General features: G+C 52.0%; 1 protein-coding gene across 1 annotated transcript; it reads right to left on the reverse strand.

Moving 5' to 3' along the window:
- Nucleotides 1-235: 235 nt before the first annotated feature.
- On the reverse strand, nt 236-25,211 carry COTL1 (coactosin like F-actin binding protein 1). Its single transcript, XM_046682056.1, has 3 exons — nt 25,088-25,211; nt 15,122-15,447; nt 236-1,532 (listed from the first exon to the last, which is right to left on the reverse strand). Exons 1-3 carry the CDS (start codon nt 25,209-25,211, stop codon nt 1,422-1,424), a joined length of 561 nt encoding a protein of 186 aa, XP_046538012.1. The 3' UTR covers nt 236-1,421.
- Nucleotides 25,212-25,438: the final 227 nt, after the last annotated feature.

Genomic DNA, 25,438 nt, shown 5'->3' on the forward strand with positions numbered 1-25,438 from the left:
CTAGCTGGGTGGCCTCAGGTGAATCACTTGGTCTCTCTGAGCCTCAGTTTCCACAAAATGGGGACGCAGACAGCACCTATTTCTTAAGGTTGTCATTAAAAATTAAACAAACTCCTGAATATCAATGTGCCTCGCCCCCAGGAGCTCTGTAAATGCCTATTAAATCTGAACACGACAATTGCCTTTGTTCTTACAGTACAGAAAGAAGCTTTATAACACAAAGCCGACAAACTTGTTTTTTGAAAAACAAAACAACATTTATTTCTGTAAACTGTTTGAGTGCAGATGTTCGTTGCAACCCCAATACAGCACAGACCTCCTCCCCCCAAATGAAATGAGCCAGGAAAAAAAGAACAAAACAATATAAAATGTGCTCATGAAGAACCAAGCCAATCTCATCTTTCTTTGAGAAAAAAAAAAATCCTTTTGAATGCGTGGTGCAGACCTAGGGATGAGACCCGCAGATGCTCTGGTCCCAGGAGGGCACGGCTGCCGCTCCGCACACGGCCAGGGTCCTCGCTGGCGGCAGAGGACCGTCCTCAAAGTGAGGAATCTGCTCCCAGTTCTCCCTAAATCCCATCCTGCACCCCTTGCCTCTCTCCCTCGCGTCCTTGTCGCTTGGGGAGCCCCTGAAGTTAACCCTGAAAGAGTCTCTCGTCCAATCTGGACTCAGACCTTTGTCCCACTCCGGGCCACAGTGAGATTTCCATGACGAGGGTGGGAACGAACGAGCCGTTTCAGACCAGGTGGCAAAGCCACTGCCAGGCAATTGTTAAGGCGAATTTTCTCTCCTCTCTGGGTCTGAGTCAGGCCGACGGTCTCCCCACCGAGCACCGTCTCTGTTGGCCACGTAGCTTAGGCAACTCTGAATGGGGTGGGGCGAGGGGCGAGGGGGCACATTCTGGGAGGTCTGAGCCCGAGGAACGGGATGAACGTGTGTGCTCATGAAGGCGACGGGCGCAGCCCCTGGGCAGCTGCCCCCTCCGCGGTCAGCAGGCGGGCACGCCATGGAAAACCAAGATGGCAGCACTGGTCCAGGTTCCAGAAGCAGCATGAGGCCACGATGGGCTAGGTACGTGTCAGAGAAATGCCAGGGAAAGGGGTCACCACGGGAGGAGCCTCAGATCTGATGAGGCGCGTGCCCTTGGCATCAAAATGATTTTTCTTGAGAACGAGAAAGAGGGGGAAGAAAGAAAAAAAGGATGAAAGAAAGATGTTCCATGAGCGTCGTGAGACAGGACGTGGTGACAGGGCCAGGGAGGGAAGCAGGGAAGGGGACCGGGTGCGGGCAGGGTGGCGGGCGCTGCCTCTCATTGCGTCTCCTCTCCCTGGCGGGCTGGCGGGCTGGGAGCAGAGGCCGCGGTCCCCTCCCCAGGGGAGCAGGCAGATGACTTCAGCAAGGGGCGGGGGTGGGGCTGGGGTTACTCCGTCTGGGCGTCGTAGTTGGCTCCCCCGGCCTTCTTCAGCTCGCTCTTGATGAAATCTTCCTCCAGCTCCTTCCGATCGCTGATCACAAACTCTTTAGCGAAATTCTGCAAGAACAAAATAAAACACAGAGTTCCCGTGAAGAAGGAACAGGATCCAAGCGTTGCTCAGGCAACCCGCCAGGAAGTCTTGGCACCTAAAACACTAAGAAATGATCAAAACGAGAATTCTGTGGCAGAGTGGTTTGGCAAAAAAAAAAAAAAAGAAAAGAAAAAAGCACGACTAGAGATGAGAAAATGGGTGAAGTCCGGGTACTGCGTAGTCCCAAAACCATAGAGATGGTCAAGGTCAGATGTGCGTTTGATTTCTGGCTCTGTCTTTTTTTGGCTGTGTTACCTTGGGCAAGTTCCTTCAACTCTCTGTGCCTCAGTTTCCTCATCTGTGAAAAACCAGCTTGTCAGGAGAATAATAGGAGATGAGATTGGAAAGAGGCTAGTGTGCTGGTAAATGTTTAACACCAGGTTCTCGGGAAAAAAGAGAAAAAGGGGAGAAGCTTTGTAGCTTTTGCCTGTTTCCATGGTATAAGTAGTCCCACAATGACTGGCTGGAGCTGGGAAGAGATACCTGGCTGGCTCTCCTAAGCTGGTACAAGCTAGCTTCAGGCCCCCCTGGTTGTAACGATACAGAGCTTCCGGTCCCAGGTCTGAGGGATCGGCCTGGGCACGGAACACACAAGAGGGGCTTTCCAGCCATACTCAGTTACTTGGGGGGGGGGGGTTTGCTTGCATTCATTCAACAAACACCATGCCACGTGATGGGGCCATAGTGATTAACAAAATGGAAGCAGTCACCGTCTCCTCTTGGGGTGCGCAGATTTCAGCCATAAAACCCCACAGGCCTGGCAGACATGAGGCGCTCAGTAAAAGCTTGTGGCATGAATGAGTGAAGCAGCTGATCTGGCTTATCAGATAGCCCTGAGCCACGAAGGGCAAACAACTGTTTTAATACATGGATCATAAGACTTCAATAAATAAGGGAAATTTCAGGACGGCAACAGATAAGAATATAGAAAAATTTACCAAAATACGAATAACAAGTCTGAAGGCCAGAAAATCATCCACATCAAAAAAAAGTCCACAAGGAAATAATATAAACAATGACCACCATTTATGAAGCACCTATGGGTACCGGACACTGCCACACATCAGCAAACTTCATTCTTAAAACCCTTTCCTGGGACCCAGCAATTCTACTCCTAGAATCCACTCAAAAGACATGAAAGCACACGGCCGCACAAACACTCGTACACAAATGTTCACAGCAGCATTATTCACGACAGCCAAAAAGCAGAAACAACCCAGCGTCCATCGACAGATGACGGATAAACAACACACAGTCCATCCGTACAGTGGAATATTATTCGGCCATGAAAAGGAATGCTGCACTATTACATACTACAACACGGGTGAACCTTGAAAACATCGTGCTGAGTGAAAGATGCCAGACAGGAAAGACCACAGACTATATGATTTCATTCATATGAAATGTCCAGAAAGGCAAATCCACAGAGACAGAAAGCAGATTATTGTTTCCAGGGGCTGGAGACAGAAACAGGAAATGATAGAAATGTTCTAAAATTAGATTGTGATGATGGTTGCAGAACTCTGTAAATTTACGAGGTCACTGAATTGTACACATAGGTGGAATTAATTTTGTGGTATGTAAATTATACTTCAACAAATCTGTTTTTTAAAAAATCATGTAAAATGACCAATATTATTTCCGTTTTAAAGACGAGAAAACAGAGGCTGAAAATTACAATATTTGCCCAAAGTTGCACAGCTAGAAGGTCCTGTTGACTCCAAAGCTGGCATTCTTAAAAGCGTCACCATCTCCTTTTGGGGATGATGTTAAAAATGTTTTGGAACTAGACAGAGGTGGTGGTTGCACAGCATTATGAACACACTAAATGCCACTGACTTGTATATTTTAAGATGGTTAATTTTATGTTATATGAATTTCACCTCAATTTAAAAAAAAAGAATACCAAAAAAAAAAGTCACCGTACCTCCCAAAAGCATAACTAAACCAGGAGAACCTCAAGGTCGAGTTTTACAGTATAAAGACAAACCGTCTGCCAAGCCACTAAGAATACTAACAGGGAGGGGAACGGACGTTAACATTTATCAAGAAACTAATATGTGCCAGGCGCAGCCTCACATATTTTCTCAGTTAATCCTCCCTCAGTATATTAGCTTTTTTTTTATGATAAGACCCACAGGTGGGGCTTGGCGAGATTGTGTGACTATCCCAGAATGAGTAAACATCGTCTGACCCTTTCTGCTCCCTTCCTCCATACTGTGCTGCTAAGAGTCTTCATACGTCCTCAGGACAGAGAGCGAACACGAGCTGGATGTAAGAGCCAGAAAAGAGAACTAAGAATTAACGTGTTTCTCCGCCTGAGCCCCCGTGGCATGAGGAAGGGGTGGAGAGCACATCGGAGAGGAGGAAGCCAACAGCTCAAGACGCCTACAAAAGGAAGTCCAAAGGTCCTCTGTTCTGTGGTCGCCATATACGGCAATCTAAAGAAACAAGAACACCCCTGTTTGTATCTGTTAGCCATTAAAAGATTCAGATTAAGAAGACGTTTGATAAGATCTGAGCAATCAATGCTGGAACTGTCCATGGAGCCGTGCACAGTCCACCTTGAAACCACAAGTATAGGGGACATCAAATTATGGCCAAAAGGAGGAGCAAACGAGGACAGCAGAATCTAGCAAAAACATAACAATAAATATAAATGAACAAGATTACCTTCAAAGAAAGCTATGTCTCAAACTATCAAAAGAAAGCAGCTCCAAACCCTCTGCTGTGTACTGGGGGTACATTTAAAACCAAAAGCTTAGCCAAAAAAAGGATTCTATCAAACGAAAGTAAACAACCTCACGAACCCTCCAGAGGCACAAGGGGCAGGCAGGGGGCGGACGGCCACGGGGAGGCAGTCCTAGCAGCCTCGGCAGGGCCCCCCTCACACAGGATGCTCAGACATCCCCACGGGCTTCAGAGGTATGACAACGCTTCCCTCAAGGGTGGGGACTCCACAAAAAGTCCCCAGAAGGTCTGAGTCAACCTTAAAACCAACTCACAGAGCCCCCACGCTCCTCCACCTCCATTCCTTCCAACAGTCTTTGCCGAGTGTGCTTCGGCTTGGCAAGGGAGGTGCCAGCACCCCCGGGAAGCAGGCCTCATTGTGTGTTTTCAAAAAGAGGCAGAAACAGCAAAAATGGCTCTCTGGGCAGCCAGACCCTGACCGGTGGGCAGAAACACTGAGAACAGAAGGAGCCTGCGAGGACTTGCCTGTGGCTGAAAACCACAAAGAACAGGTCTGTGCAAAGCAGGGCCACCTCTTGGCCACACTCACACCTCCACACCGTCAACCACCGTCCTGGCACCCTCCACACAGCACGAACGCCTGGCTGGGGCCGAGGCAGGCGACACCGGGGGCAGCCAGAGCCAGCAGGCGGGTCCTCACGAGCAAGGAGACTTTCATGGCCCAGAGCAACGCTAACACAGACGGAATGTTTAATTTTCCAGCAGCCACAGTGAAAAAGTAACAACGAACCAGATGACATTAATTTTAATAGTATTTCATCTAATTCCACCTGTCCAAGTTATTGCCATTTTAACATGCAATCAATACACAAGATCATTAATGAGATCTTCTGCATTCTTTTTTCCACACGTAGGGTACAGAACAGCACGGACAAGCCAAACCTCAGGTGCCCAGCAGCCACACGTGGTGGTGACAGCACAGGTCTCGAGAGAACAGGAAAGAGTCTGAAAGCACAATGTGCTCAATCAAGGAGAACCATTAATCACAAATGTTAGAGCCGATCTGAGTGGGGGAGGGGGAGCCTTTGGTGAGGGGAGCAGGGGCTGGAAATGTTCCGCGTCTTGACCTGGGTGGTAGTTTCACAGGTGGGTATGAAAATTCAAAATTTTTAAATTCAAAAACTCATCAAGCTGTGCACCTTAGATTTGTATGTTTTCCTCTGTGCAAATTATACCTTTTCTTGGTTAAGAAAAGGGGGGAACGTGGAGCTGAAAGGAAAGAGCGTTTGAAACCCCAGCACTCACCCCCTTGTTGGATCAAGGAGCAGCGAGAGACTCAGAGAGGGGAGGCAACGCATCCCAGGGTGCACAGCAGCCTCCCAGCGGGGGCCCTGGGGGCCGGTCCTGGCCCCAGGTCTGTCCTGTCCTCTTTCGTCTGCATCGCACCTCATGGGCTGCTCCAGACGGCCCGTCCCTCCCGCATCAGCCTTTCTCACACCCTCAAGGCTGCCAAAGCCACGGGTCAAAGACTTCAGAGCAAAATGTGCCGGTCTGGGGCACGGTCACCTGGGGCTCTAGAAAGCTCTTCTTTGTCTTGTTGAGGAACACGTGTCCCTGGCTGAAAAGGGTCCCACCCTAGGGTGCAGACACCAGTATCCAAGGGGCAACGGGGAAACAGGCACGGAAAAGTCATCTTTGAGATTAGAGCTCGGCTTTCCAAAGGAAGGCTGTGTGCCACCCGCAGGCCCGCCCGAACCCTCGAAATAAAGGTGCAGGGGACGGGGGTCTCTCCTCCCACGTGTGAGATGGGCAGGGGCCGGACAAGGCACACGCTGGCCACAATAATGCATCTTTTCCCCACACGGGTGAAGATGAATTATAAACCAAAGAGCTCAGCGTGCTGAAGGAAAGCCGCGGGTCCCCAGCAGGCTGCGTCTTGCTAAGAGAAGGGGCGCCCTCCGAGGAACGTGAGCCGGATGAAAACGCACAGCGTCCAACCCGCTAGGCATTCACCTGCCCGCCCACCCCGGGCCCCCCGCACTTCCCCTCCTACAACTGTTCTAAAGCGCTTCAAACAGCAAGGTTTTGAAAATCCTTCCCACAAGGTGTAATTCACTCAACGAGAACAGGTTCTTCCAACAGGCGTGAGTCACCACAGACCAGGGAAACAACAAACAGCGAAATGGCACGGCCGCGCGTCTGACGGCTTCAGGAACAAAGGCGCCTGCATCACCGTCGCAGTCCAGGAATGACACGACACTGCCTCCCTAGGAAGAGGACAAAGGACAAGAGAGGCAGGGCGCCGCATTTCAGGTGGGCACAGGGTACTGTCCCGTGCAGATGGCTGGCAGGAAGTTGTCACATCCTTCAGTGTGCTGTGGGGAGCTGTGGGCCGAAACCAAGCAGGGCAGCGGTCCACACGCCTCGAACCCTGACCCCCGCAGGGCCAGCCCACTCTTTAGCATTTGGGTGGTTGCCTGGGTGCTGACCCGCTTTCCTGGCGGTGGACATTTACAGAAGCTCTAACTCCACTTTGCCTGATTTCTGACTCCAGCTACATCCGGAGCAGGGATGGCAAAAATGTGGGAAACACATTCCCCTCTCACCTCCTGTATGCACGGCAGACATCCCACAGCCATCGTGGCACTTTCCCTGCTGAGTCCAGACTCACCCTCAGAATCCTTCTTAACCCAAGACTCCAACTAACACCTGCTATTGATCAACTGACAAGCAGTATTAAATCCAGGCATACGTCTCCAATTTCTATGGTTAAAACTGCGCCTAGCATTTCTTGTTCCTCAGCAACACCCACTTTGGGGAATTCTTCCCAAAGAAATAATGCAACAGATTTTTTTTTACAATTACAATACAGTCATGCGTCACAAAATGACGTTTTGGTCAGTGACAAACTGCATAACGATGGCGGTCCCATCAGATTAGTACCACATAGCCTAGGTGTGCAGTAGGCTACACCATCTAGGCTTGTGTAGGTGCAGGCTGTGATGTTCGCACAATCACGAAATCGCCCAGTGACCCATTTCTCAGCATCACTGAACACATACCCACAGGTGTTCACGGTCAGTAAATCCCAGGCTGTTTCCACTTCTCAACAGAAGTTGAATAAATAAGTAAACAGTATCTACATTGAGCATTTCATATACATCAGACACTTATTATATACAGTATCTTATTTAATTTTTACGATTCCATGCGATACAGTATCTTATTTAATTTTTACAATTCTACCTGTTACGTATTATCATCCCTGATTTTCAGAGGAGGAAGCTGAAGCTCAGGGAAGGGAAGCAGCCAGCGAAAGGCCACAGCCCCGGCGAGGTGGGATGGGACTGAAACCCACATTTGACTCCACGCCGAGGTCTGTAGCAGGCGATTGAACTCACAGGTGCACACACACGCACGCCTTACACGACATGCACTGAACAGGTCAGTATCCAGCCACTGAAATTAGGAGAACTGCAAACATTTCTGAACTGCTGAAAGGACACACGGTGGACCTCTGCTAAAATTAATCGTCTTTGTAAACACGCGTCCCAGGGGCGAGGGCTCCGCGGGAACCAGCAGAAACAGCCGTGCGAAGCGGAGGATCGCGGCTGATCGTTATTTAGTCCCTGAATTCTGTCTGAACTAATTTTAAAAACCACAACGCCTGGGATAAACCACCGTGAGGGAGAAAACGGAAAGCGTGGGGCTTTTTCTGGGAGGGAGGGTCAAAAGGCAGACCATCGAGGGACAAATAATGACAAGAGAAGGACAAGGGTGTGGAGAGACACACGGAAGAGAAGGAGGGAGGAAGACTCTGAAAGAATGAGATGCAAAGGGAGCGGGCAGCCTTCAGCCGCCACGAGCAACGTGGGGCACGCGTTTCACCCACGCCACCTGTCTGGACCCGGCGCTCCGGGCTCCTCGGGTGACGACCTGCACGTGTTCTAGCCCGGTGTCCTCGCACCGTGGAAACCGGACGCTGGGGACAGTGTCGGAAACCACTGCATGAGGCGCCAGGAGGCCAGCTGCTGGTGGGTCGCCTGGCAGGTGCCGTGCCAAGGCCGACTGGCCCAGGGCTGCGACCCGTCGGGGGCTTAGTGAGAGGCACCCAGGCCACCGCCCACTGGGCAGAGCTCCTGGCTCGTAAAAGCGGCTCCCATTTCCGGGCCAGGCTCAGGGTGTGGGGGCTCCTCTTTCTCGGTCTCACCTCTAGGAGCTGGAGCTCAGAGCCTGCTACAGGGCTCCACTGCCCGCCCCACCGCTACTGTGGGCTGCAATCCCGCCATCGGGCTCCTGCCTCAACCCTCCCCTTAGCTTCAGGACTCGTCCCTCCAAGCCTCAGCTTCCTTATCTGGGTCTTGGGGGCATTGACAGCACCTGGCCAGACACCAGGCCCCACGGCTCCCAGGCTGCTCATGGCCTTCGCTGTGTAACCAGGTGGTTTGTGTCTTAAACGTAAACATGAGCAACGCAGGGCCCCCGTGCCCAAATCCAGGCCCAGGTGAAAAGCACCAGCACAGAAGCCCCTTTCTGCCTCTAAGAAGAAAGGGCCTTTCCACGAGCCAGGGCCGGGAAGGGGCGCAAACACTCCCCGAGAAGACAAACAGCCGAAAGCCCCTGGAGAGCCACAGGTGTCTCCACTTGGTGCTGGAGTGCCAGGCCTTCTTTGCGAGGGGGAGCAGCGGCCCCCCTCCCCCACCAGGGAGGTGCAGGGCTCTCCCAGCTGACCCTCCCAGCTCTCGCTTCTGCTTTCTGTTACGACAAAAGCAGAGCCTCTGGAAATTCCAACTCACCCCCAAACCCCTCCCTGAGTGCGACTGGCTTCCACAATTAAATCAACCCAAAGAACAGTTATTAAACGTTTACTAGCTTCTGTCCAGGAATACACAAAGAACAAGACACAGTCCAGAGCCTCTGTGAACAGATTTGTTTCTTCGCTGTTTAGCACCTGTTTTTCTTTTAGGCATGAGGAATACTACGCAATAAAGCAGCCACGGTCTCTGCTGTCAAGACTACTTTCCAGCATCACTTGATTATAATTTACGGAATCTGAAGATTAATAGAAACACAGATAAAGGAGCAATTCATTCCGATTCAGCCTGGCAGGAGAATGGGATAAAGAATCAGGGTTTTGAAGGATGAATAGGAGTTCATCAGTCACCAAAATGGAGAAACCCTTTTCATATTCTTTGCTTTTCTTTAATCCTTCCAACAGCTCTATGAAAATGTACACTCCCTTTTTCATAACTGAAAACAGATTCTAGAGATAAAGTTACTTGCTCTAGGTCCTAAAGCTAAGAGTTGATGGAGCTGGAATATCAACTTGGGTCTTGCTCCCCCTAGGCCCATGGTCTTTTCCATTTGCCTCAGCTGTGATGATGTTCAGTTTCCAGTTTAACAAAAAGAAAAGGTTCTACCATCAAGGAAGATTGAGAACCAATAAGTTTAAAAATAAATGTAAAAGCTTTGCTTCCTGCAGAACTTCTCAGAGCCTTTAACGTGCCCACTGCAACATGAATCTACAAAAGTAGACTTTCCACAATAGAGGTGGCTCAGAACACTTTGCCTGGTGCTGGAGGACTTTGGGAAACGTGGAGAGGGGTGAAGAGACTGAGTCGGGGGCTGGACAGGCTGGGCTGCAGGCAGAGCAGCGCTGGGACCTGGAGCAAGTCACCCAACTTCCCCAGGCCCCAGGCCCTCATCTATAAAATGGGGCTGATGACAGAACTGGCCTGGTGGTGAAGAACAAATGATTTTAATATGCAGAAAGGGCGTAAAAGTGCCAGGCACACAGTGGGGGCACAAACTCCCGTTGCTGATATTAGTGCCACGTGGTACACGAGTGACCCTCCGGGAGGAGGGTTGGGTACATCTGGTCCCAGCTCTGGGGTGGGAGGAGGTCCAGGATGGAAGCCGCCCCGGCTCCTGGGGTTCAGAAGCCATCAGAAGGCACGCCGAGCTGGCCGTCCCACCCCATCACTGAAACGTGGGTCCTCCCCGCCTCCGCTGCCTCCTGGAGGAACACTCTGCCCTTCGCTGTCCCCAGGCTGAAAGCTGAGAGGTTCCCTCTGGCTACTTGGCTCTGTGACCATTCAGATGATGTTAAAAAATAAAAGGACCACGTGACCAGACCCGTTCTGCAAGGCGAGCACAATGCACCCCTGGCTGAGTCTGCTCTAAATCAGGACGGCCCAGCCTGGTGCGGGCAGGTCTCCAGCGGGGGTGACTGCATTGTCGCCGTAATCCCGCAGAGGCGCCGGGACAAGGGGACGGGGGCTCTGTCCCAGGGAGCAGTTGGGCACCTCCGAGCGGCAGACGACGGCTGCCATGAAGCAGCCATGCGTGCTGTCCACTCGGCGCATTCCCTGGGCCCAGGTCCTCGGTCACCACCGCCCCGCCCCTGCCGCCCACCGCGTGCCGGCCTGGGGCTCCTTCCGTCTTGTTTCCCGCAGACGCAGCCACAGCCGCGGCTCAGTGTCTCAGCCTGGCTCTGGACCCAGACGATAGAGACCCAGCGTCGAAGCTCCTGACCCCTCCAGGTCCAGCCCCGGACCTGCTGCTTGTTAGCCAAGGGTTCAGGACAAGTCCTCTCCCTGCTCTGGGCCTCAGTTTCCCCAAATGCTCATGCACCTGGGAGGCAGGTGAGGGTACTTGTTGAAGTCGGCGCTGGCAAGGGCGGGGGCTGTGTTGCCGATGGGTGTGCCTTGGTCCAGGGCACTTGCAAGACCATTAGGCAACGTGGATCTACAAGATTCACACCCGGTCACTCAACACGGGGACCCAGCACCTCCTAAGGAAATAGTCCACAGGCAAGAAAGCGGTGCAGTGCGGTGCTGTCTACAGGGAAACCTGACCAGACCAACGACCAGACCCAGTTCTCTTCTAAGCCCTTCCTCTCAACTTGCTCATTCATCCCCACAACAACCCCAAGAAGCAGACACCACATTACCCCTGTTTTAGACCTCAGGGGACTGAGGCCCAGAGAGGGTAAGCAAGTGCCCAAGGCCACACAGTGAGCGCTGGAGCTGAAACCTGAACCCTCGCCATCTGGCTCAGAAGCTACACTCCACTGCATTGCACTGTCTCTTTGTCTGATAAAGAACAAGGTTTCTTTAAAGGTAAGATACCATCATAAACAAAGTACCCCATTTAAAAAACAAGAAAAAATATCATCACGTGTCAAAACAGAATATGACACAGCAAGTCAACTCACCGAACTTGTTTTATAAATGGGGAAACCGAGGCCCAGAAGGGGAGAGAGACTCGCCCACAGTCAGGGAGGCGGCGTAAAGAGCCACCCTTCTGGACTGCAGTGTCTCCACATCCATTTACATGCTCTACGTTTCACACAGAGTAAAGGATGTGGGTTATGTTGCTTTCATTGCCATAAAAGCTAAGAGTCTATTAACAGTCTGAAACCAGAAGTCAATCCACTTATTCTCCACGTGGAAACTGTAGTAAAAGGCAGCTGGAGAAGGGGTCCAGTGCCCAAGGCATGGAGCCCACAATGGCCCATCTGGAAGGCCCCATAACGAACATCTGGTCCAAGTCCTCGTTAAACGGAGGGAAAAGCTGACACAGGGCCAGGTTCAGCATGATTTTAGTGACTGTCAAAAGACACCGTTATGCCCTCATAATTGACCCTTTGTTACTGAAATGTATCTGTAGCTGTAGTATAAAGGTGAGGTCTTGTAACAGCTCCAGATAATAAACCTTTCTAAATGCAGAGGTAGAAAATGCAAAAGGTAATGGTCAAAATACTACCTTGCACCTGCAGTCCAAGATGGCGTCCCAGCCTTTTCACCTACCCGCATCCCTTTCTTTTAACAACTGGGATCACGCTGCAGCTGCCAATCACGAAGCCCCGCCTCCCTGCCCCATAGATGTACACGTGACCTAAACTGGGCCAATCAGGGCCCTTGTAAGGGAATGATTGACTCAGGGAGGAGGGCTCTCTCCTCCCCGAAGATCAACACCCAGAAGAACCACCGGAGCCTGAACCATTTCTCCTGCTGCACAAAGAGGCCGCCTGAGGCCAAACCCACGAAAATGGAGATGAAAAGAAGATTCTGCTTGAGCCCTTGATCCAGCCACACCTAAAGCTGGAAACCCCTGTACTTTCCAGTTCAGAGATCCAGGCAATTCCTGTTTCTGTTTCAACGTTATTTGAGCTTGTAAACAAATGAATTATAACCGATACTCCCATGGAAGGTCCCCACCAAAGAATCATATTTCCCAAAGTCACCCTCAGTCACTGGCCCGCTTAACCAAATTGAGAAGAGTTCTAGATTTAAAAGGAACTCTGCAGACTGCTGACGGGTACAGGGTTTCCTTTGGGGGTGATGAAAAAGTGCTGGACCTGGACAAGCGGGATGATGGCACAACACTGTGGATGTGCTTCCGGCCATGGAACTGTACACTTTAAAATGGCTAAAGTGACAAATTTTATGTTATTGTGTTCTGCCAGAACTTTAAAAACGGAAAGGAAAAAGGAGCTTTGCAGAGATTTGAAAGGCTGGCCACCCCCACCAGACACATCCTGGCAAATATTCCCTCCCAATGTCCCCCTTTCTCCTGGCCACGTCCGGGCTGACCAGCAGAGGAGGACTAAGCGTGGACCGTAAAATTCAATAGGAGACCTTTGGCCATGGAACATGCATTCCTTTGCATTTTCCATTCTGCTGCCACAAGGGAGACCTCTAAAAGCTGGTTAACCATTAAAAGCCACACTGGCCTGGAGAAAAATAGCCCGCAGGGTTGAGGAGGTGGCCTCGCAAAGCCAGGGTGTCAGTGGTGACAGGGTGCAGACACAGAGCTTCCCGGTAATGCTGATGTCGATGGGAAGTGAATAACATCACTCAGCATTTGCTCTGTGCAGGCGCTGGGCTTGGAAGGTAATCTGACACCCAGACCTCGTTAAACCGGTCACCACTCCAGTTAACTCTGGAACCCCACCTCTTCGAATGTATTCTAAAGAAATAAACCAGCAGAAAAGAGAGAGGAGCGGCAGAGAGTAAAATGTTGGTTGGAACATTATTTATAAAAATAAAACTTTGGGGCCAGCCCAATGGCATAGTGGTTAAGTTTGCATGCTCCACTTCAGCACCCCAGGGTTCGCAGGTTCAGATCCTGGGCATGGACCTACACACCGCTCATCAAGCCATGCTATGGCAGCATCCCACATACAAAATAGAGGAAGATTGGCACAGATGTTAGCTCAGTGACAATCTCCCTCAAGCAAAAAGAAGAAGACTGGCAAGATGTTAGCTCAGGGCCAATCTTCTTCAACAGAAAAAAAATAAAATAAAACCTGGCAGCAACTCAAGAGGCCAACAACGGGGGAACATTTAGGACATTACAGTGCACTTGTGAAATAGGACACTCAGCCACCAGCAAAACGTTTATCACAAAGACTCTGCAGCCACATAATTTATGAAATTATGCTAAGTAAAACAGAGAGAAACGAAGCCAAGCAGAGCGTGACTTGCAGGCTGTGGCTGCGGGAATGCTCAGAGGTGGGTGAGCTCACCCACGGAGCTGGGAGGGAGGATGGAAAACAGGCTGTGATAATGGAATGATAGGAATTTTTTTCTTTCCTATTACTATTTTTTAAATAAAAGTTTTATCGGGAGACCGTTTTAGATTTACAGAAAAGGTGCAGAGACAGTAGCAAGAATTCCCACACACCCCACAGGCTGTCTTCACAATTGTTAACGCCGTACGATACTGTGGTACCTTTGTCACAACCAAGGAGCCAACGTGGGAACATTACTGTTAACTAAACTCCAGATTTCACTGCGATTTCCCTAGTCTTTCCGTTCTAGGATTCAATCCAGGATTCCACGTTGCATTCAGGCTAGTTTTGTGTGTGTGCATTTTGTTTTAGTTTTTCATAGCGCGATGGCTTTGAGTATATTCGCACATATGTGCGACCATCACCATGGTCAATTTTAGAGTATTTCCATCACCTTCAAGGAAACCCCGTACCCAGTAGCTACCACCTTCCAACCCTGGGTTTTGCAAAATGGAGAACCTTTGACAAGGAGACAACTCTCCCTCACGTCCCTTCCCCTGGGTGATCTTTCTGGAATTCAGATTTTCTTTTCTCAGCATGACCCCATGCCGTAGCCCCAAAGGAACCACCTTGGAGATTTCTGACAGTGTCAATTTTTGTTGTCTAGGATGGAAAAAAGCCTTTAAAATAGAGAGGGCTACAAGTAGAAGTGTTCAGGAGCTCAGAGACGAAACCAAGGGTACACCCACCTTCCCCTCTTTCCTTCCAGTCTAATGGCGCTGGGGGAGAAGTCAGCCGTGGCCAGTGCCCAGCTCCCCAGCCCAGGTGTCTGTGGCATTGGTGACACAGCCTTTGTCATTCTACAGCCACCAACATCATAACACCCCCACTGGCCCTCATAAAGTTGGACATAAGGTTGACATCTATTCATTCAACAAGCATTACGAGTACCTACTGTGTGCCAGGCACTGCTCACAGAGGGCACACGTGAATTCTTCCACTGGGTCCTCACGGCCACCATTGGAAGTCCATCATCGTTCAACCTTGTGTTGACCGCCATTTTGGCCGTCCCTCCCGCCCCCTTCTCCATGAACTGCCTGCCTCCCCTCAAAGGGAGACTCCCAGCATCCCTCAGGTGACGGGCAGGACCACAGACACAGCTACCTGCTGCCCAGCCCATCCCTGAGAACAGTCCTACTAACAGGTCAGCAGCGGCTCTAGTGGTCCAGGGACGGAGCACATTCAAAGTCACATCTAAGTCACAGAGGCAGGAGTCGAGCCCAGCCCTCTCACCCCGCCGGATGGTGACCGTGCGCGACCCCCGACCCAGGAGAACAGGACAGTCACCTGCACCACCTCTTTCACCAGCGTCTTGTCGGTGCCGGTTTTGGCTCGCTGCAGCCCGCTGACGTTCTCGCCGATCCACGTGATGAGGGCAAACTTGGACCTCTTGCTCATGGCGTCCCCGGTGGTGAAGCGCACGAAGGCAAACAGCCGGATGTCATCTGCAGCCAACAGCAAAGAGAGGGCACGGTGCTCGGTTAAAACACCCCCAGACTGCGAGTCCCCGAGGAGGGGCCGGGGGCCGAGAGTGCGCCCGGAGGGCAGGGCAGGGGCGCAACCCTGACCTTGCCACGGTCCCTCCCTGAATCCCGACACCACCACCGCGGGCTCTCATGCCCGTGTCACAGATGGAGATGAGGTTCAGAGAGGTCACGGGACCCCCTCCAGGCCACACAGGCAGCTGGAGGCCATGTTGGGATTCGAACCCAGGCCTCTGGCTGCTCCACCTGTGACCCTCCCCTCCCCTCCCGTCACACGGTCAAGGCTCAAATTCTGGGTCTTAGTTAGGGAGCAGAAGTCTGTCACTTCTTATCCCCAATAGCTGAGGCCCTCCCTGGAACGCAAAAGCCACACAGAGGAGAGATGGGACCCAGGCTGGGGAAGGGTGGGGGGAGGAGAAGAGACCCGGCCCTTATTTGGGCCCGGGTACAGATCCACGCCCACGGGCACAATCAGCTTGTGCTACACGGGCCAATAAGGAAGTCTGAATCTTTTTCCATTGAGCGTGTTATGCTTGTTATCTTGTCACATATTCATTTTTATTAAAATGACGCTGGGGGCTATTTTGTTCCCTTGATCTGCATTTCAGTCTGTTTGATGACCAACATCCTTGCTATCGTCACTTTAGAATCTCTCCCGCCGTCTGCCATGCTGAGCTCCCCGTCCTCCTCTGCTCTGCGTTACCAAAATGTCATGTGACATTCCTGAGTTTGTAAAGTGACCTGTGCGTCTGTGTGTGTGTGTGTGCGTGCGTGTGTCCCACGAGGACAGACGAGGGTTCCTCCGCCTCAGCACTCCTGACGTTTGGGGCTGGGTCACTCTTTGTGGGGCGGCCACCCTGTGTGTTGTAGGACGTTGAGCTGCATCCCTGGCCGCCACACACTAGATGCCAGCATCACACCGCCCGCCCCACTTATGACAACCAAAAAAGTCTCCAGACATTGCCCATTGTCCCTTCGGGGGCAGAATTGCCCCCCCACTGAGAGTCAATTTCTAGACATAGTTTGTATCCCCACTTTGTGTTTTCCACCAAAATTCTGTGCTCTCATTGAGGAAATCACATATCCTCACTCAGCCTAATTCCTAAATATCTCACATTCTAATTGCAACTATCAGTGAGATCTCATTGCAACCCCTAGCAGGTGATGGGTGGCGCACGTGGACACAGCCGGATGGGGGTCATTCGTCTTGTACTTGCTGCTTTGCTCGGTTAGCTCTTACGGTCTCGACGGCCTTTGGGATTTCTCAGGTACCCAATGACACCGCAGGGCAGCACTTCGCAAACATTCCTGTGTATCTGAGTCGCTTGGGAATCCTGCTAAATGCAGATTCTGACTCAGCACGTCTAGGATGGGGCTCTGGGGTCTGCATTTCTAACTAGCTCCCAGGTGAGGCTGATGACGCTGCTCAAAGAACCACATTTTGAGGTTTTAAGATTTCTTTTTTTTAAATCAAGGTGCCTTTCTTCCTAGAATCTTTCTAGGCGCCTCCATGCCAAAACCCATCCAATGTGGAAGTTTACACTGAGACCCCAGACCACCAGCCCAGTGAGTGTGACGGAGACACAGTGTGGAGCTGGTGAGGTCCACTGCCTGGCCAGGACCTCAAAGCCTGAGCACATCCTGGACGGCAAGCTCCAGCGTCTGATGGGCGACCATCTGTCCCAGGGGAGCGGAGAAACGGTTCTCAAACTCTACAGTCCAGGCCAGGGGACTCCCCACACGCATTTCTTTTTTTTTTTTTTTTTTAAAGATTTTATTTTTTCCTTTTTCTCCCCAAAGCCCCCCGGTACATAGTTGTGTAGCCCCCCGGTACATAGTTGTGTATTCTTCGTTGTGGGTTCCTCTAGTTGTGGCATGTGGGACGCTGCCTCAGCGTGGTCTGACAAGCAGTGCCATGTCCGCGCCCAGGATTCGAACCGACGAAACACTGGGCCGCCTGCAGCGGAGCGCGCGAACTTAACCACTCGGCCACGGGGCCAGCCCCGCCCACACGCATTTCTTAAAGGAAACAGACACTGACCACCATTCACACTGATACAGCACTCTCTTATAAAACATGTGTATCTTTGATGGTCTCATTTGGTCTTCACAAGGATGCTGTGAGGTGGGCAATGGGGGGCCACCATGGTGACCTTCATTAACATCCAAATTGCCACTTGATAGAGGAGGCCAGAGGCTGTGTGATGTGCCCTAGGTTATGACAATGACAAAGCCAAGAGTGGGGACATCGTGGGTGTGTCTGCCCAGCCCCTCATGGTTTGGGGAACTGCCCCCACCCAGCCATGGGAGTCTGGTGGGCGTGCATCACGGGACCTGACCATGGGGTCAGTGGGTGACAGACAGTGGACACAGAGAAGAAACGATGGTCTCAGAGACGCTTCAGAACAAATCGACAGGGCTTGGTGTCCGACTGGCATGGGAAGGACAGAAAGAGTCCAGGGGACTTCCACACGGGGGTACAAACTCCATCTCTTACCCCCCAAGGACTCTGACTTAATCCCCAAACATCTGAGCCTCAGCTGCCTCATCTGTAAAATGGGGTGACTTTTTTTTGTCCTTCCCACTTTTTTTCTTTATTGAGGTAAAAGTCACATAACATAAAATTCACCATTTTAACTATTTTATAGAGTACAATTCAGTGGCATTTAGTACATTCACAATGTCGTGCAACCATCACCACTATCTAATTCCAGAACCTTTTCATCACCCCAGCCAGAAACCCCACACCCCACACCCCCCCGCATCCCTCCCCCCCCCCACCCCCCCGCCCTAAGCAGCCACTAATCTGCTCTCTGTCTCTGAATTTGCCTGTTCTGGACATTTCACACAGTTGGAGTCCCACACTATGTGGTCTTTTGTGTCTGACTTCTTCCACTCAGCATGTTTTCGAGGTGCACCCACATTGTAGCGTGATTAGGACCTCATTCCTTTTATGGCTGAAGAATATCCCATTGTGTGGATATGCCACATTCTGTCCATTCACTCATCTGCTGATGGACGTTCGGGATGTTTCCAAACTGGGGAGAGTTTATACGTCCCTCACGAGTTGAAGGTGAGAATTAAATATGAACACCGTGAAACCCGCCTGGCCCATCCTGGTACACCCTTCTCCCCGAAGCTGCAGCCACAGGGCGGAGCCGCCAGGTGGGTGGTGAGCACAGGAAATGAGGTTGATGGGACGGAGGAACTGAAATTCACGGCGGGGGGGCCAGGGCAGCTGGAGCGCTGGGGGAGAAGCCCTGTGGCTCAGAGCCCTCCCCAGCACTCAGGGCCGTGTCCGGGAAGCCAGAGCACTGTCTTGCATGGTGTCATTGGAGGAAAAGGAAAACCAGCACCAAAGTGTTTAATTAAATCGCTGCCTGGACCTGAGGGGGAGGCGGGGCCACACATCGGATGCCTCGCGACTTGAGGCAACACAAGCCCAAAAAAATAGCCATCTGTTTCCATGGCAACCACTCTACTTCCCATCTCCACATTGGTCAGTGTGGCATTTGGGTTCCTGTGATGGCATTTAGATCCCAAGCGCCCCAAGGCTGGCCAAAGCCCCCACGTGGGAAAGTTGCAAACCGTGTGTCCCAAGTACCGGCCCAGACCTGGCACAAGATAGATGCACGATAAGGCACACCCCCCACCTCCAAGGACACGGGGAGCCTGGCCCTTGGGGACCTTCCAGAACCGCACACTGATGTCATCTAAGGTATCACGGCAGGAGGGCCTGTCTTCCCAGGTGGCTGTTTGGTGCTTATCTGACAATGGTCTGGCCAAGAAGATTGCTGACGTCTTTGAAAATCCAAGAGTCACGTTATGCTTACAAATGTTTACCGCTCGAGATTTGGCAAGACATGGAAACGTCAGCTGAGTCTGAGACGAAAACCTTGTTAGTCTGGGCAACATTTTCATAGCTGCCCACGCAGACCTGAAGCCCCTCTCTCCCCGACTCGTCCTGACGGAGGTTCCAAGCCCATTTTGACCTCAAACCGGTCCGTGCAGGAGGGAGTTCTAGTTCTTACTGGCTGGTTGGGCTGCCTTCCCTCCCCAGAACCAACCAGACAGACCAAACACAAACGCACACGTGGGTGTATCCACCGAAAAGCACAGCCAGACCTCATCCGAGATGTACACGTGCGTATATGTGTATACACACACACATAAGCAGCGTGTGCATGTCGTGCATGTGTGTGTGCATGTCGTGCATGTGTGTGCACGCGTACACTACGACAGCAACACTGGCCAGAAGAAGGTTGGTACGTGAGGTTGCTGTCACTCCATGGTTCTACTCGGTCCCCAATGGGGCCACGGCACATCTTTTCAGACCGCGACGGAGGAGCTGAGGGTGCCCTGTGGATGACCCCAGCCCCCTGGACCTTCCCCGAACGCTCGCACCAGGAGACAGACCCCCGACCTCCTCTGAGAGGCCAGCCCAGCTGCTCCTTCGGCCCTTTGCCCTCAACCTTCTGCTCCACCACGTCCAGGTTAAAGTCCAAGTTCCAGAATCCATTAGAAGCTCAGCCCCACTGCGTCCCAGCTCTGTCACCTAGACCAGATTCCCGACTGTCTCTGAGCCTCAGTTTCCACATCTGCAAAATGGGTCCAATACCGACCTCACTGGGTGGTTGTGAGGATTAAATGAAAACATCACATGTGGAAGGCTTGGCTGATGGGGATGGTCGCTGTTTTCCTATCCTCATCTCTCCCATGAAGCTGCCCTCGGAGGTCCCCAGTGGCCTCCTAACAGCCAAACCCAAGGGACAGCCCCCCTGCCCTCTACCTTCCTTGCTGGCTTTCTGTGTCCACCAACCTTATGCTCACTCCTCAGTCATTTAGTCACTCGTTCCATGAGTATTTCTTGAGGACCTACTATGTGTCGGGCACAGTGGTCAGCACTGGGAGTACAGATTAGACCAGCGAGGGACTTGATGATGACAGAGGCCGGTGGTTTTTGAGCGCTTACAATGTGCCAGGCACTTACACGCATCTGCACATTTCTTCATCCCAACCTCTCTGTGACGTCAGCTCTGCTCACGGTCCCATTTTACAGATGAAGAAACTGGGGCTCAGAGAGGCACAGTGATGAGGAACCAGGCAACGTTTCCCTGCCCAGTGGAGAACTGGTCAAGTCTAGAGCAGCAGTTCTCAAAGTGCGGTCCTCGGGCCAGCAGCATGAGCGTCACCCAGGAACTCACGGGAATTCAGAGACTCTGGGAATGGGGCCTGGAAACCAAGTTTGAACAAGCCCCGAGGGCGATTCTGATGCCTCCAAAGCTTGAGAACCACTGACCGAGAGAAAGAGGCGAGAAGAAGAGGAAACGATGGGGCTTTCAGCACAGAAAGCTCGCTCCGCCCCTGGCAGGGAAAGGGCAAGACGAAAGGTCTCAGCAGAAAAGCTGAAGCGCTCAGGGCTCAGCCCCCACCCCTTCCTCCTCGCCCACACCCCTTTCATTTTAAGGAACTCATCATGTAGAGGGGCTTCCGGTATGGCCTGGCTTCTCAACAGTATAATTTACAGAATTCGAGGGATCTAGGCGTGGTTCCTGCGCATCTCACCACCAAAGACCACCGGGACTGGCCCCCAGGGGGTCTCCCTCCACCCAAAATCCCAGGGCCCAGGAAAGAGCAGAGCGGTATTTAGAAAAAGAGCTACTGAACTTGGCCCTGGCTTTCAGGTAGTTCTTTCTGTTGCCTCTAGATCATCTATTTGACATAAGCCAGCATTCACCAGGATTTCTAGTGCATCATAAAATGACGACGCAGGGCCCCATCCCAGGGGAGACGTCACCAATGACAAAGCAAAGTCAGGAGCGCCGTCCCTGAGGACGGTCAACACCTCTGTGCGTTGCCTTCTGGCCGGTGCCATGGGCTCAAAGCCCAGGTTGCCTGCACGCTAGGTGTTCCCGATTCAGGGACTGTGGACACCCTCTCCTTCCCGCCCACTGAGAGTCTTGTTCATGAAAAGACAGTCCTCACACGGTGTTAATAAAACGCCGTCCACAAATAAACTTGACCCTTTGGTTGACCTGTGAAGCGTCATCACAGGCCAATGGAGGTTTATCATGTGGAAAAGCCTCTGGACCAGCCCATCCCACCAGCCTTCAGGACCCCTCAGGACCTAGAAGCCCCAGGCAGGGCCCTTGGTTCAATGTCCTGTTCCTCTCTTCAGGGCTCCTCACCCGCATTTCCTAAGTCAGTGAATTCACAGCAATGAGTCATCACACGTGAAGTCCCGGGGATGTGCCCGGCACAGAGTAAGCGCTCAGAGACGCTGGCTGCGTCGTGTAGCGGTCTCTCCTCTGCAGCCCGTCCTCCTCTGGCTCTGATCCTACACCCCTCTAACACCCGGCATTTCCCTCCTTCTCTCCCATCCATTGCCTTTGCCACCCTCCCCTCCTCCCCGTCTGTGTCTCTCCCTCCACTCCCTCCACCTCTCCTCTCCTCCGCGAGCTCCATCTCGGGCTAGAAAGGAAGGAAGGATTTAGGAAAAGAGAGAGGGAAGGCAGGAGGACCAAGGGGGCGATGCTGAGCAGTCATAGCAAGGGCACAAGGGAGGGAACAGAATGACACAGAGGGAGAGAGGACCACAAAAGGGCAGAGGGATAAAGGAAAAAGGGAGGATTCAGACTTCTCTAGAATCACCAAGCCCACCAGGACGAGCTGCTCTGATATTCTCCCAAAAACCACGAACAGCACGTAACCCCCCTGCCCGCCCCGTCCCTCCCACCCGGACCTGAAATCTGCCAAGGTTCACGTAACCACAGAGCGGCTGATTCTGACCAGGCCCGCCCAGCACTCTCCCCAGGGTGACCCAGCACAGGATCCACGTTGCTCAGGGCCCCCACCTCCTCCCAGAAGGGATCCTAGTCTTCCCCACTGCCTGCCCCCAAAGCAGTCCTGGCTGGAGAAGGACCAAACCCTGAGGAGACTGAGGATCCACGACGGGCCAAGTAGCACACAACTGTCACACGCTTGTGCAAATGCCTTGAACAATGTTTTTCTTTACACACAAAACACATACTAGATGTAGAATAATTATAAGTACAAATAAGCAGAAATAATTGCCTCACCACCTAAGGAACCCTAAGTGAACACTCGAAGTCACACCTAAGTAAACTGTTGGGCACATGTCCCTCTAATGGTTTTAGCTACTTTCCTATCTATGCAGTTCTTGTTCCACCCCCAGCGCCAGACACAGAGTGGGCACCCGATGCCCATCTGCGGCAACAGAAAGAAAAAGGAGAGAGAGCTCAGCATTTCGTAACTTCTACCCAACACTGAACTTCAGAGCAAGACAAAAGAAAGGAGGAAGAGGAGGGGAGGAAATTGCCCCAGAGCAAGACATGATTGCAGCCCGCTAGAAGCTGACCTTACCTTATATAGACTCCCTAAGAAGTTATGCAAACAAGGGTCAGCAAGGAAGAAAACAACCACACACCAAAAAGCTGAGCTGTCAGCTTCCACTAGCGAGCTCGCTGAGCGAATGAAAGGAAATGGAAAGAATTCTAACATCCTGCCGCCAGCCTGGGGCAAGGGGACAACTGGACAGTGGCCACGGCAGGGCTGGCTCCCAGCGGGCTGCTAATGGGGGAGCCCAGGCAGCGACAAGACCAGGACTTTGGAAGGGGAAAATGTCCTCTCTCGGACACAGAGGATGGAGGCCTGTGGGGGGGTCCCGGGAGGGGCACGGAGGCCTGAGGCCAAAAGGAGGCGGGGTCCTCCCTTGAAGTGGGAGCTGTCCTCATTGAAAAGCCCGATGTCACTGGCTGTCTCTGTCTCAGTGACTTTTATTGCCTGACCTGATTGGTAAGACAAACAACAAAAAACCCTCCTGTCCCACTCAAAACAATTTTAGCAAGTATTAAAAAGTATAAAAAATAAAGAAAACTCATCATGCCAGGAATGAAAGCCCTATCTACATTGTGGGTTCTTCCCCATAGAGGATGAATGCGTATTTCTTGTATTTACATGATCTCGGCTGGATGGACACCTACGGACATGTACATCATCTCCATTTTCGATCCCACTGGAGATCCAGTTTGATACTCTGCTCCGCCCAGTCCTCAAAGTAGTGGAGTCTCAAATGATTAATGAATTTTCATTAAATGCCAAATGACCCAGCTTTCCTAGTTTGGCAGAGAACACAAGAAAATGGAGTACAGGACAGCCAGAGGAAAGAAGGTGAGTGACTATGACCGTGGGACCCCCAGGGACTGAGCAGATCTGGGTGCACAAATTATTAAGGACAGCTAAAGGTTTTCCCCCATGACAAAGCACCAGGATTTTTTTTAAATGGTTACTTTTACTTCCTTAAATGGCAGTCAGTGTGTTACACCCAACTCCATCTGACTCAGAGAACAGGGGAGACAACCAGTTCCTGGAGGTTCTGAGCACACTACCACGGCACCCACAATGAGATGCTCCGCAGCCACGGAGGACTCAGGACCCATTTGCCTGAGCGCTGAATGCGCCCCTGGTATGCACTGCTCTGCATTCTTGTAGCTGCTTTTTATCGTTTTGCTGTTTCTTCTGTTGTTGTCAGTTAGTCATTTGACAAACACTTGTTGACAATCTGTGATTCAGGGACTTTGCTGAGTAAGACACAATCCCTACCCTCAAGAAATACACAATCCAGCCTGGCAAACAAAAACGAAGAGCGTGAACATAATGAAGTTAGTGATACAGCAGGGAGTTTATCACAGGGCCAATGGAAACGTCAAACAATGCAGGAAATTAACTCTGCCTGGAGGGTGGTGATCAAGGCAGGCTTCACAGAGGAGGTGATGCTTGCTCTTGGTCTTGAAGGATGACTCAGAGTTCTTCCAGCGAACAGGGTACAGACAAAGGGGGCTCCTGTTAACAACTTGAGGGATAGATTCTGGCAGAACTCCACAGACAAAAGCAACAGCTTCTGCAGGCAACTTCAAAATGCCTCCCTCCACCAGACCTTCTCTCTGTTTCTGACTTGCCACAGGCCAGAGGGGCATATAATTGACTTATTATTATTTTGCATAAAATAAGAGTTTAAAGGCTCAGAATGAGTTCCCGAGGGCTGCTCCAGCCTGCTCCTCCCTGCTCCAGGAGGCAGGAATCTTGTTCTCCATTCTATCTCAAGCGGGAATGAAGGGCCCCTGGCCACCTGTCTCAGCCGCTCGGAGGCTTTTCAGGCCCCAAGTCTCAGCTATGTTCTGTTCCGTGGGTGATGCTGTCTCTTAAGAATAAAACCAATGCCCTTCCCGGATTTTCAAGGTGTGGCTTCCTCCCACAGGGAGCAGGAATGAATAGACAGGCAGAAATGATCAGATGCAGGCAGATAACGACCGACTGGTCCGCACAGACCTGCCCTTTAAGTAAAAGCATGTGGGAAGGGCAGACCCACAGCCCGAGGCTGCTCAGCCAGCGCCACCTCCATACTGTGGGGGGATGGGGGGGGTGTGCTCTTCTCTGCACGTTCCCATCACCAAGGGCAGCACCGCAGAGGAGCAGAGCCAGCTCAACCTCAGTGGCCTGAGAGAGCCAGGAGGCCGGGGCCACAGCCAGCTCGGCCTCTCTCCACCGTGTGACCACAGCCAAGTGGCTTCCCCCTCTCTGCCCCAGAGCCCCTGGCGGGGGGTGGGGGGGGACAGAACCACAGGTGGTCTCCATGCCTGTGGCTGTTAACACGCTGACAGCTGACTCATTTTCCTCTTTAAGTGATTTCCTTACTCATTAACCCACCAGAACATCCAAGACAGAATCTCCACTCTTCTTAAGTACTCACGTCTGACACAAGGGTTTAGGGCAATGAAATACATCCTGGGCACCAGCTCCATGCCAGGCTCTGCCCTGAGAGAGGGCAGCACAGCCGTGACCACGGCGCTGGGTCTCTGGATGTCGATCCCCATCAGGATGCGCTGGCGGGTGAGAGCCCTGAGCACTGGCCCAGCACAAAGCGGGCACTGAGAAGCGATCGCTGACCCCAAGGCCCAGGACCGCACAAACGTTACAGAGCATGTGGAGGTAGCGGGGAAATGGGAGCACGCATGACCAAGTCCACGCGGGAGCATGCGGGGCAGGCGGGCCCAGTGCATCTGCGGGCCAGTGGTCAGGGAGGGGAAAGGCAGGTCTGACA

This window comes from Equus quagga, chromosome 13 (genome assembly GCF_021613505.1).
Source record: "Equus quagga isolate Etosha38 chromosome 13, UCLA_HA_Equagga_1.0, whole genome shotgun sequence".
Lineage (NCBI taxonomy): Eukaryota > Metazoa > Chordata > Mammalia > Perissodactyla > Equidae > Equus > Equus quagga.

What these genes read in the sequence shown, in the direction of transcription:
- COTL1 (XM_046682056.1), bottom strand. Translation starts at nt 25,211, where the DNA reads ATGGGGATCGACATCCAGAGACCCAGCGCCGTGGTCACGGCTGTGCTG. An exon ending in CCTAAACCCTTGTGTCAGAC is followed by an intron (nt 15,448 to 25,087) that starts GTGAGTACTTAA and finishes CACGGGCATGAG; the next exon opens with AGCCCGCGGTGGTGGTGTCG. An exon ending in TGGTGAAAGAGGTGGTGCAG is followed by an intron (nt 1,533 to 15,121) that starts GTGACTGTCCTG and finishes TTGTTCTTGCAG; the next exon opens with AATTTCGCTAAAGAGTTTGT.